General features: G+C 41.6%; 1 protein-coding gene and 1 long non-coding RNA gene across 7 annotated transcripts in view; one reads left to right on the top strand and one right to left on the bottom strand.

The window, feature by feature from the left end:
* POPDC1 (popeye domain cAMP effector 1) overlaps positions 1–12,881 on the top strand; it is a 50,766-nt gene that overhangs the window by 27,557 nt on the left and 10,328 nt on the right. For all 4 annotated transcript variants that reach the window (XR_015133012.1, XM_086317535.1, XM_086317536.1 and 1 more), the window contains one exon: positions 164–305. Coding sequence is in view for 3 of the 4 variants with exons in the window: in XM_086317535.1 (XP_086173661.1) it covers positions 164–305 (142 nt within the window). In the remaining variant the exon portion in view is untranslated. The remainder of the gene's footprint in view (positions 1–163; positions 306–12,881) is intronic.
* On the bottom strand, positions 47–9,966 carry LOC147365915 (uncharacterized). Of its 3 annotated transcripts, none has more exons than XR_015133022.1 (3): positions 9,770–9,966; positions 4,641–4,819; positions 47–342 (listed from the first exon to the last, which is right to left on the bottom strand). It is a non-coding gene; the product is annotated as an uncharacterized LOC147365915 (long non-coding RNA). The 3 variants fall into 3 exon arrangements; XR_015133021.1 differs by lacking the exon at positions 9,770–9,966 and adding an exon at positions 9,470–9,581; XR_015133020.1 differs by lacking the exon at positions 9,770–9,966 and adding an exon at positions 8,691–8,820.

Below are 12,881 nucleotides of genomic sequence, written 5' to 3' on the forward strand. Positions count from 1 at the left end.
TAATGTATTTGCAGTAATAGCTTATAATAAAAAATTATAGCTACTATTTATTTGGGACTATGTACCAACAGTTCTTTATTTCAAGGAAAAGTAAATGCTACTTACAGGAAAGCTATGATATAAGTCCCGTAGCACTCAGAAATCTTAAAACTTTGCTTTACAGAAGATCAAAAAGTTGGACCACCAGCTCAGCCTTTGCACTCAGTTGTCCATGCTAGAAATGAGGAACAGTATAGTCAGTTCCAGCGAAGACGAAGAAGGCTTACACCAGTTTCTTCGGGGCACCTCCAGCGTATCCTCTCTTCGTAAGTTATCCCCACCCTGGGATTCTGACGGATGTTGCTAGAAAAGGACAAATGACAACTTTGATCAGGAAAGTAACTTTTCAAGTTGAAATTATTTGACAACCTAAAGGTAACAATAAAAATAATCACTTTTTCTAGCTTTTTTTCTCTATTGCCCATCAGTTAAAATCTAACTCTAGAACTCCTATTTCCATTTCAGAAGTTGTCCACTTGTTTTGCCATATACTTTTCTCAAACTATTGAGTGGAATAGTATGAAACAGTCCATATAGCTTTCTGGGCATGGTCTTCTTGTTTTCATGATTTTTGTGAAAACTACACCCAGTGTTTAAAATGGTGGGAAGCAACAGCTGGAGGTTATACTGCCAGCTGGTTATCTCAATGTGACCACCTAGAGTTAACAGGTGATCAGTTAACAGAACTTTCCCGAAGATGAAGGAGGCCTCTCAGCTCCACTGTGAGTCCCCTCATTCACCAAAAGGCAAGTTTTTCAAGATTCTGCTATAGCTTAGATTGCTTTAAAACATTTTAAATAGCACTAATGACACAGATGTTGAGGTTAATAAGATGAAACAGAATTATTTCAAGAGATGCTTAATGTTAATACTTAAAATTATTTTATAATAAGATTATTCCAATAATGGCAGTGTAAGAATGTTGAACCAATTCATGGGAAATAGCAGACAGGCAGATTCTCTCAGTGCATGAACTAAAAACCATTCATCTTTGCAATCATATGTAAAACCAAAGTAACTTTAAGAACATCCAGATACACATCAGATACACATTCAACAATCCTAAACAGGTATGTAAATGGTCTTGTAACTTTGGATGCTTTAGAGAAAATGGATTAAGGATTTTAAGTATTGCACAGTATTGCTGGAATTGACAAGGCCATGTAATTGGTGTAAGTGTCAAAGCAAAGACTAGGCACAGAAGTGCATTATGGGCCTAAAGGAGATTTCAGAAATAATACAGATGAGAACCTGGAAATGGCTATATTTTATTCCAAAGTAACTTTTTGAAAGTACAACTGAGGTTGACCAAACTCTGAATCTACTAGCATGTCAGATGTATTACTGCCTTATTGAAACATTTTGGTGATCATTAATAAGCATTTTCCAATGGACCCATCTTAATTACTTGTACAGTGATTTCTAAGAAAGGCCAGCAGAAGGGGAATTACACTGAAATATTGTATGTGATTATTCTTCCTGTAGAATGGCCTTTTTTGTAGTTTTTATAGTTCTACAGTATTGCTGAGGAAGCCCTGAGAACAAGCAGTATATGGGACAGCCATTCATTTTCTTAAAATCAGCTTGGTTTTTCTGTAGTATTTTATTGTATAATCTAAAGCTTTTGGACATTTTGAAAGTGAAAGTGTTCATTGCTCATTCATGTCTGACTCTTTGTGACCCTATGGACTGTAGCCCACCAGGCTCCTCTGGCCATGGGGATTCTCCAGGCAAGAATACTGGACTGGGTTGCCATTTCCTTATCCAAGGGATCTTCCGAATCCAGGGATCAAACCTGGTTTTTCTGCATTGCAGGCAAATTCTTTACCGTCTGAGCCACCAGGGAAGTCCTTTGGACATTTTAACATTTTAGAAAAGAAAACATTCTCTAGGGTATGTTGTTTAAACAGAATGAGAACAGTTTTTCAAGATTAACATCTGTACTATACTTGCCTCCAGAAGCCTAGATTTCTGGGTATCTTGTAGATAGATCACACATCTTGTGCATACAGACCGGGGTCCTTGCTCTAATAATTATTAGTTGTATGACTTGGAATAAATTGCATGATCTTTCTAATCTGACATGAGCTGTCATATCAGATTGTCAGGGCACAATTCCTGGTCTGTTTCCTTCCCTCTTCCTTACAGTGAATTGTGAGTTTAATCCAAATGGCTGTTTCCTGCATGGGTAATTGAAACGTCCATGTCTGAAGAGGCTGGCAGTCCTGGGGGACAGGGTACAGCTTTCCTTCTCAGTTCCCTTGTTCAGTTGCACTTTGCTGTACTGAAAATGTGTACAGCCTGCTTATGTTGTTTATTTAATTATTAAATATATATTTTAGCCTCAGGTTTATTATACAAGCTCTTACACTTATGATGTAAATGCATAGAGCCACATATATGCATAGTTTTGAGTGTGTGTGTGTGTGTGTGTGTGTGAACTGCACAGCAGATGGACCTTCATCCCTGCTTCCTTTTAACAGTCCTCATTCTGAGTTTCTCAGTTTCACCTCTGCAGCTTAATGGAAGACATTAGTATTTGAGCACAACACTGATATTAATTATGAATTATTCATCCTACCATGTGATTCATTAAAAATTGGTTAGTTCTTACTTTTTCTTAGATTTTGTCCCAGAACTACTGAAGGCTGTTTTTGTTTTTCTTTTGCCCAACCCATCAATAGGGCATCAACTTATCCAATTTACATTCCTTGTAAAACAGAGAATACAAAACCAATCCCTTAGGACTGTCAGGCTGAAATAACAAAATTCAGCACACTTTGAGCATGTGAGGTCCCCAAAACAAATGCCTAAGCTCTGATTATTCTGGATTTTTGATGTACACATGGGGGCAGCCAGGGCAGCTGGACTCAGCAACAGTAAGTATCAGCTTCATGAATGCTAGTGGAAAGAAGGGAACACACGTTTATTGACAATAGCAATTACTATTTTTTCAGGTACTCTCTAAACATAATTACATTTAATTTTCACTGCAGTCTGCATGGAAGAGAGGTATCTTAGCTCTCACTAGACGACACAGTGCTAACAGATAGTTCCCCCAACCTCTGGCTACGATAGAGGCTGCTTTCTTTCTTTCTCACGTGCACACAGGTGCTGCTGGGTCCTCCTTACTCTGGACACTGAAGGAGCAGCTGCTGTTTGGGTCACTGCCACTCGTGACTGAGGGAAGACAGTGATGGCAGAATCACAACACAGCTCTTAAAGCTGTTTAATTCTTTTTTGCTCTCCTGTTGCTTCATTTGCTTGAGTTCCATGTTTGGAAGTGTGATTGTGAGACAGGACGTCCAGGATGTGTGAGGAGGATTTAATGCCCTTATATAGGTATAAGCTTTCTTCTCTCTGCTCCTGGACCAAGGTGCTCATCAAGGTGCCTTGTCATCTCTGTCTTCCCCTCCTTACAGGTTTAGCTCCCTACACGTAGTATATAAAACACGCATGCAGACTGACTGTCCTTGGCAATTCCATCATGATAAGTGGTGCTGAGCACAGGCATTGTCATGGCAACAGGTGGACATACAATGTTTCTTTGCAAGTTGAGAACTTTATTTTAGTTAATTGGAGTTAAATAAACTATTGTTTGTTTTTTAAAAATGCTGAGTCAGTGTAGGTGATCCAGCCTGTTAGACTCATCTTTGAAAGATTTTGCTAATTTAAACCATGTTTTTCAGAAATTATAATTAAAATTTATTATTTCTTTAACAGACTATGGAATAGTTAAGAGATATTTCTTCCTGACCAAAAAAGCCTTTTCAAGTATTTTTTTGTTGTTGTTAATGTCAAGAAGGAGCTCTGGACAGTCTACTAATTTCATATGACCTAGGGAAAAGTGAAAGTGAAAGTCACTCAGTTGTATCTGACTCTTTGGGACCCCATGGACTGTAGTCCATGGAATTCTCCAGGCCAGAATACTGGAGTGGATAGCCTTTCCCTTCTCCAGGGGATCTTCCCAACCCAGGGGTCAAACCCAGGTCTCCTCATTGCAGGTGTATTCTTTACCACCTGAGCCACCAGGGAAGCCCGACCTAGGGGTACAGATCTGTGCTAAGCTGAGTTCATTTGCATCTGGTTAGTATTCTTGTCTGCTAAGACTAGGCAGCTTATCTGACATAATAAAATTTCCCTCAGCTCTCTTATATATTTCTTTACCTGGAAATATACAAAAAACCAATTCCATCTTCTGAGTTTCATGAAATAATCTTTTCAATCCAATTTGTATTTCATTTCCCCTGTGAACAACTGTAGGCTTACAAACAGGATTATAGGGAAGGTGGAAAGGCAGCAGGGACCCGGAGATGAGCCTAAGAACTGTTCTCGGACCCACCAGAAGGGCTAGTGAAAAGCAGTGCCCCCACTTCGTAGATGAGCAGAATGCAGCTTAGGGAGGTTAAATAACCTGCTCAGGGCCGCTCGCCAGCCCTGAAACTGAGAAGTACTGAATTGGTTCCAAGGTCTTGCTTTGCCTCTGACCTTACAAATACCCGTGCATGAGTGTAAACTTGTTTGGGAATATTCAGCCCCTGTTGCAGCCACTGACATATCCTGACCACTGTCATACATGTTCTCATTTCATCTTCACTTACCTTCACAAGGTAAGTGTTGTATTTCCCCCTTTTCATGGCAAGGAATATGCCATTCATCTCCTCTGGGACCTTAACACACAAGCTCCTCCTGGCTGCGGGACCGTCTCCAGGGCCCCGGCCCTCACCAGTTCTTTAAACGGCCTCTCTCCTCACCCAGCATGTTCTCATCTGTGAAATGACTGTAAAAGAATTTTATTGGGCTGTGTACTTTCAGTCTTTTAATAAAATAAAATTAAAATTATCAAGTTAATATACAGTTATCAAATAATAAAAATTTTTTTTTCAATGAAAAGAACTGACCCCTTCCCACCTAACCAGTCTTTAAGAGCAATCATATTGGAACAATTTTTGTCCAAAATGCTAAATAGTGTGCTGTTATTTATTGATTTATCCTCCTAACTTTTATCTTCTAACCTAACTTAGCTCACTTTTAACTTCCCTTCACGCTTCTGCTCGGTATAAAATATGACTAGTTTTTATCCCTTTATTGTTTACATTTATAACATTAAATAATACATATAAACCTCTATTCCTTTTTCTCTTTGAAAAGAAAGAAAGAAAGAAAGAAAGTCGCTCAGTCATGTCCGACTCTTTGCGACCCCATGGACTGGGGCCTACCTACCAGGCTCTTCCATCCATGGGATTTTCCAGGCAAGAGTACTGGAGTGGGTTGCCATTTCCTTCTCCAGGGGATCTTCCCGACCAAGGGATTGAACCCGGGTCTCCCTCATTGTAGGCAGACACTTTACCATCTGAGCCACCCGGGAAGTCCTTTCTCTCTGAAGCACTTCTAAGGTGAGGACATTAGCTTCCCTACAGTTACTTATTCTTTCCCCTTCTACCTTCAAACTCCTGTCTCTTCTTTAACTTTTCAACAATCAAGGCTGAGAACATATTTCTATTCCTTCTTTTTTCTTATTTATTTTTTAATTGGAGGAAAACTGCTTTACAACATTGTGTTGGTTTCTGCCATACAACAATGCAAATTAGTCAACATTTTATACACATATATATATCTCCTCCCTCTTGAGCTTCCCTCTTAGCCCATCCCACCCCTCTGTGTTATCACAGAGCACCAGGCCGGGCTCCCTGTGTTATATAGCAACTTCTCAACATGTTTTACACATGGTAGTGTATATATATATCAATGCTTTTCAATTCATCCCACCCCCTTTCCTGCACTGGGTCCACAAGTCCATTCTCTATGTCTGCATCTCCATTCCTCCCCTGCAAATAGGTTCATCAGTACCATTTTTCTAGATTCCATATAAATATGCATTAATACACAATATTTGTTTTTCTGACTTACTTCACTCTGTGTAACAGGCTCTAGGTTCATCCAACTCACTACAACTGACTCCAGTTCGTTCCTTTTTATGGCTGAGTTATATTCCACTGTATGTATGTACCACGATTTCTTTATCCATTCATCTGTCATTGGACATCTAGGTTGCTTTTATGTCCTGGCTCATTGGAAAAGACTCTGATGCTGGGAGGGATTGGGGGCAAGAGGAGAAGGGGACGACAGAGGATGAGATGGCTGGATGGCATCGTTGACTCGATGGACCCGAGTCTCAGTGAACTCCAGGAGTTGGTGTTGGACAGGGAGGCCTGGCGTGCTGCGATTCATGGGGTCGCAAAGAGTTGGACACGACTGAGCGACTGATCTGATCTGATCTGATTGTAAATAGTGCTGCAGCAAATGTTGAGGTGGGTACTTGTGTCTTTTTGAATTGTGGTTTCTCAGGGTATATGCCCAGTAGCTGGACTGCTCCATCATATGGTAGTTTTATTCCTAGTTTTTTTAAGGAATCTCCATAATGTTCTCCCTAGTGGCTGTATCAATTTACATTCTCACCAAAAGTGCAATGGGTTCCCTTTTCTCCACACCCTCTCCAGCATATAATGTTGTAGACTTTTTGATTATGGCCATTCTGATTGGTGTGAGATGATACCTCTTTGTAGTTTTGATTTGCATTTCTTTGATAATGAGCGATATTGAACATCTTTTCGTGTGTTTATTGGCCATCTGTTGTCTTAATTGGAGAAATGTCAGTTTAGATCTTCTGCCCATTTTTGGATTGGGCTGTTTTTCTGATGTTGAGCTACATGAGCTGCTTACATATTTTGGGAGATTAATCCTTTGTCAGTTGCTTCCTTTGCAATTATTTTCTCCCATTCTGAGTGCTGTCTTTTCATCTTGTTTATAGTTTCCTTTGCTGCACAGAAGTTTTTATGTTTTTTTAATTGGATGAAAATTGCTTCACAATGTTGTGTTGGTTTCTGCTGAATTGTTTTTTAATGTGGTAAAATACATGTAACACACAAATTACCCATCTTATCCATTTTTTAAATGTACACTTCAGTTTCAGTTCAGTCGCTCAGTCGTGTCTGACTCTTTGTGACCTCATGAATCGCAGCACGCCAGGCCTCCCTGTCCATCACCAACTCCCGGAGTTTACCCAAACTCATGTCCATCGAGTCGGTGATGCCATCCAGCCATCTCATCCTCTGTCGTCCCCTTCTCCTCCTGCCCCTAATCCCTCCCAGCATCAGGTTTTTTTCCAATGAGTCAGCTCTTTGCATGAGGCGGCCAAAGAATTGGAGTTTCAGCTTCAGCATCAGTCCTTCCAGTGAACACCCAGGACTGATCTCCTTTAGGATGGACTGGCTGGATCTCCTTGCAGTCCAAGGGACTCTCAAGAGTCTTCTCCAACACCACAGTTCAAAAGCATCAATTCTTCGGCGCTCAGCTTTCTTTACAGACTAACTCTGACATCAATACATGACCACTGGAAAAACCATAGCCTTGACTAGATGGACCTTTGTTGGCAAAATAATGTCTCTGCTTTTGAATATGCTATCTAGGTTGGTCATAACTTTCCTTCCAAGGAGTAAGCGTCTTTTAATTTCATGGCTACACTCACCATCTGCAGTGATTTTGGAGCCCCCAAAAATAAAGTCTGACACTGTTTCCCCATCTATTTGCCATGAAGTGATGGGACCAGATGCCATGATCTTAGTTTTCTGAATGTTGAGCTTTAAGCCAACTTTTTCACTCTCCTCTTTTACTTTCATTAAGAGGCTTTTTAGTTCCTCTTCACTTTCTGCCATAAGGGTAGTGTCATCTGCATATCTGAGGTTATTGATGTTTTTCCTGGCAATCTTGATTCCAGCTTGTGCTTCTTCCAGCCCAGCATTTCTCATGATGTACTTTGCATAGAACTTAAATAAGCAGGGTGACGATATACAGCCTTGGCGTACTCCTTTTCCTATTTGGAACCAGTCTGTTGTTCCATGTCCAGTTCTAACTGTTGCTTCCTGAACTGCATACAGATTTCTCAAGAGGCAGATCATGTGGTCTGGTATTCCCATCTCTTTCAGAATTTTCCACAGTTTATTGTGATCCACACAAAGGCTTTGGCATAGTCAATAAAGCAGAAGTAGATGTTTTTATGGAACTCTCCTACTTTTTCGATGATCCAGCAGATGTTGGCAATTTGATCTCTGGTTCCTCTGCCTTTTCTAAAACCAGCTTGAACATCTGGAAGTTCATGGTTTAAAAGGTATTAAATATGATTATTCTCTCTGCCAATTGTAGTTAGGTCTTCCTTGCTTCATCCATGGCTTATTTTATAAAGTTTAAAGCAAATGAATAATATTGACATTATGCTTTATTCAGAATAGTGGGCTGTGACTACATTGCTTTCTTTGGGTTCCAATGTCATCATGATTCTTGATCTGTTCAAAGGAGGCTGTTTCTGATAAGTTCAAATGGATTCTCCTTTTGTAAAAACACAAATAATGCCACAGTAGTTTACTTCCTGCCATGCCTCTCCTTTTTTCCTTTAAAGTTTTTTTTATGCCTAGCTGTCAGGACCATCCTATTCACCAGATCCCCAATATCTGCTAGTGGCTTTTTGCTTTGGGTGAATCATTTCATTTCTTCTTTAAGTCTGAGTAGTTATTTGATATTTGAGCCATGCCTTTTCCTACTGCTTTTTGTTTTCATGGGTATCTCTAGTGGCCTCTCTTTTTCCTTATCCTTACCTTTTTGGTCTCACATCCTTATTCTCCCCGGCCATCAGTTCCATGTCCCCTTTGTCTCAGACCTTCCTCATGAAGCCTCTTACCCTCCTACCTCACCCCAAACTGGTGATTCTCTGGCTCTGCTACACAGCTGTCATCCTTGAACTGCCTTTCCTGTTCCCTTGAGCTTATCCACCAGCTCTGCAACCCTAAAGCTTTCTCTTTAGTGCAGGAGAGGACTCAGGCTATTCCTTGACTACTCACACCTGTTGCCCGGCCTCTCAGGGCCCCGACCACCCATCTGAGAAGCCAGGAATTGATCTGAGAATCTCCTCTTGAGAGCCACTAGCCTCCTAATCCTCCCCATTTGCCATAATTTGTATAATTCTTTGCTGAGTCCCTCAGTGGTGCTGAGTCCCTTTAAGGAAATTAGGTCTAAAGGCATACCTACTCTTCAGTATTATTGTTCAGAAAACTTCCATCCAAACTCAGTTTCTACAATCTGAAATAATCTTATGACCTCAATGAAAAACACATTTTTTAAATTTAACAAAGTCTTATACATAAGGCAAAGGCATAAAGGGGATGATAATCCTTTTCTAGCAAAAAAGCCATTACATTTTTCCCCATCCTCATACATCAAAAAATGTATAATCTAATTAAAATTCTAAACCCCTGTAAGGTTTTTAATTACTTGTTAAAGCAGTCGGCCAGATGGTTAAACATAATAAAAGAACACTTTGAAAGGAATGAAGAAAATGTCATCAAAGTTAACAAAGGAAAGGGGAAAAACATCTTACCACAATTATACTGGAGAGTTTATAAAAGTGTCATTCCTTGTTAAAATTTCTGAAGCAGAGAGAGAAGTCACTTGACAAACTTCATATCATGGTCCTTTGCTTACTTAAAGATCAAACTTGAGGTCACTTACTCATTCTCTGGAACAAGTGTGACCTTCACTCTGGATTTAATAAGAACAACTATGTCTGTTTACTTTCTCCTGCAAGGAGAAGCCCTCAGGCCCTCATGTAATCAGAAGCACACCAAAATAGAAATAAGCTCAATAAGGATAGAGTTCTGTCAAAGGGCATTTCTCCTACCTAATTTTTTAGCACTTATAGGAGAGTTTGGACGGATGGTTATGTAAGATCCCCTGGGTCTGTGTATAAGAAGGCTTCCTGTGTTTAATTCGGGACTTTAAGGTACAAGGCCTGGCAGGGCAGCCTGAGCCCATCCTCCGTGGAGGCGCCTGGCTGGTTTGCCTCTGCCGGCAACAACCCTCAAGAACGCAAAGCGCTTCTTCATTGCCAGCTCCTTTTCTTTTCAGCAAGGTTCACGCACAAGCTGCTAAGCAGGTGTGCTGAGAAGAGACCCTGCTTCCTGGATCCAAAGCCGCCTGTGGGTGTCCTGCTGTGGTCTGGCATGAGTAGAGGTGTCCACTGTTTGGTTCCTCTAAGTCTGTCTTCTGCATTTGCTCAGAGCCCATGTTTTTTAATCTTACTCTCTTACATCCTAAGCAGGATGGCTACCTGGTGCTCCCATTCTCTTTCCCACCTAACACACCGAATTGGCACACAGCTGAGTCAGTTCTGCTCTGCTGTGTGTGTTCTCCAGGCCTTGCTATCTATGGAAGCAAGTATATGTCTTCTTGACAGAATTTTTTTTTTTTTTTTTGCTAAGCAAAAGTAATTCTTGATGTAGCTGTTTAACAAGTTCACACCTGATAAGTCTGGATTGAAGTTCAGTCTGAGACATTTGTTTTATTTACTTTTAGAATAAATTGTGTTAATTGGCAGCCAGGGGCAATTGGATGATATTGATAACTAAAAGCCAAAAATAATGCTAGTTATCGCTTCTTGATTATAATAAATATCAAAGATACAGTTAACCACTTCTGTGTCTCAACTGTAGAACTGGCTTTAAAAGAAGGATAAAAATCAGTTTCCTAGAAAATTTATGGAGATGGAATTATGTGCCCCTCTAGAATTTGGAATAAATGAAAAGTGAAGCATTATACAGAGGTCATGAACCTCATCGTCATGTCCTTGAGAGGCAAAAGTAATTTGAAAATGCACTTAGCTAAAGATTAGCTCAATTTCTCCCTCTGTTCTCTCCTCATGCTCTCACACTTAGGGAAGATATTGGGCCTTCTGGGCAAACTTCTGATGATGCATCAGTGCACAAGGTTAGTGAAAAACTGGGCAAGCTTGCAGAAAGAATTTTTATTAACACTCAATTTTTGAAATATAACTAGTCCCTTGAAGCAGGATATTCTTTTGTTGTTGTTGTTCACACTCCAAATTGGGTTTTCATTAGTGGCCAAAAATGATTTCTGGCAGCATGGTGATGGCCTCTGAGTCTTTCCACTGAACCAGTGGTTCTCCTACAGAGGGCAGAGACCACCAGGTCAGGGTCAGTGAACTCCTTCTCCAGGAAGCTCCTGGCTGTGACTGTGGCCGATTCCCAGGTAGGGCCAGATGACTGTCATACTTGGCTCTTAGTGGTACAGAAGCCAGGCCACCTGAGGCTGAGACAAAGAGTGGGCTCTCTCTGAGACTCCGATTCCTCTCGGGGGTCAGACAGCCTGCTGGCGCTGGCGGCTTCTGGCAGCTGTAAGTCAGGCTTCATTCCGGTCACTTTCCAGTGCATCCGTCTGCTCGATGGAGAAAACAGCAACAGGCGCAGTGGTGGGAACTGGGATGAGGGGACTTGTGGGCTCTAATGCACCATACAGCCTGAATTTAGTCTTCTCCGTGTGGAAAAAAAAAATCTTTAGCTGTCAATCTTGCTGGGCTGTCAGCGTCTCCTGCTTTGCCCTGACCAGTTCTGTTTCTCAGTGGTTCCCTCTCTGGTGGGAACGGGGTTCATCCACATTATCTCCCAGCTATTTATTCTTTTTTCTTAGGTGTCCAGGTTGTCTCTGCTTTAGCCTCTGAGTATAAAGTAGAAATACTGATATGGATGCCATGAGGATGAATTGCTCTTCTATTGTACAATGGAGTTTCTGAGAAGACAGAGGCAGAAACTAGGTTTGGTTTGATTTCCCTAACATTTAACCTAGCCTCTTGCACAAGGTAGTCTCTTGGGGATTGTCTAGGCCGACTGGATGAAAACTCTGTAGCAGGTGACAGCACCGATGCACCTCGCTGATGCTGACTCGGACGGACGGTACTCCTGCCTGGGCTGTAAGCACTGTCGAATCATCAGTGATACGAGTGATTTCCCTCAAGGCGTGTAGTACAGAAGGCAGTGATAACAATCACTTTTTGCAGTGAGGTATTACTGTAAACAGACCTGCATGCTTTGAGGGCCACTGGTGGTGGCCCACTGGCAGGACTTGGACTTGACCCATCAGAGTTCAGTGTGTGGTTGTGTGGTTTCCCCACGTCCTCAGGGAAGGCCCCATGCAGAGTTTTGGAGCGGGATTTTTCTCATGTACTAAGTAGTTATCAAGGACCTAGCTACATGTGGGTACTTCAGAGAGGCTGCCTGAGAGAAAAGGCTGTGATGACAGCCCACAAGATGCCTGTTTTCTAGTAAGGGAGGGATGCAAGTACTTGTCTTGTGGTGGAAAACAGAATCTCCCCAGAGAAGGAATTAGGGAAGACTACAAATGAAGGAGGTAGGGCTTGAGGCTCACCTTGCGGAGTGGAGAGGAATTTGGTGGGGAGAGTGGAGAAACCAGTTCACGAGGAGAGAAAAGCAAGAGAAGAGGAGGAAAACACTGGGCTGGATTTGGGACATTGCAAGTTGGCCAGGAGGGAGGGGGGCCCCTGGATGTCACCCCAGGACTGGAAGTTAACTCTTGCTTTACTTTTTAATGTTACATCCTAAGACTACAGTTCTTCCTTTCTCAGGCAAATAGAGTGGGAACAGAATAAATTCTTTCTCAGAATAGTGGTAAACAATCTGCCTGCCAATGCAGGAGACAAAAGAGATGTGGGTTCAGTCCCTGGGGTGGGAAGATCCCCTGGAGTAGGGCATAGCAACCCACTCCAGCATTCTTGACTGAGCACGCATCAATGAAAAAAAAAAAATGCTTCCCGTCGTATCAGTAAACAAGATATTGCCGTTGTCAAGTCATCTCATGACAGCCACCCTGATGGTGAGCCCCGAGGGAACTCAAGATTCAAACAGGATGCCTGACACATAGCAGTTACCACTGGAGCCACCCTGATCACACACCCTGAGGAGACTCAGGATGAAAAAGCA

This window comes from Bos grunniens, chromosome 9, assembly GCF_055505025.1.
Source record: "Bos grunniens cultivar Pamir isolate PY7600 chromosome 9, Bosgru_T2T1.0, whole genome shotgun sequence".
Lineage (NCBI taxonomy): Eukaryota > Metazoa > Chordata > Mammalia > Artiodactyla > Bovidae > Bos > Bos grunniens.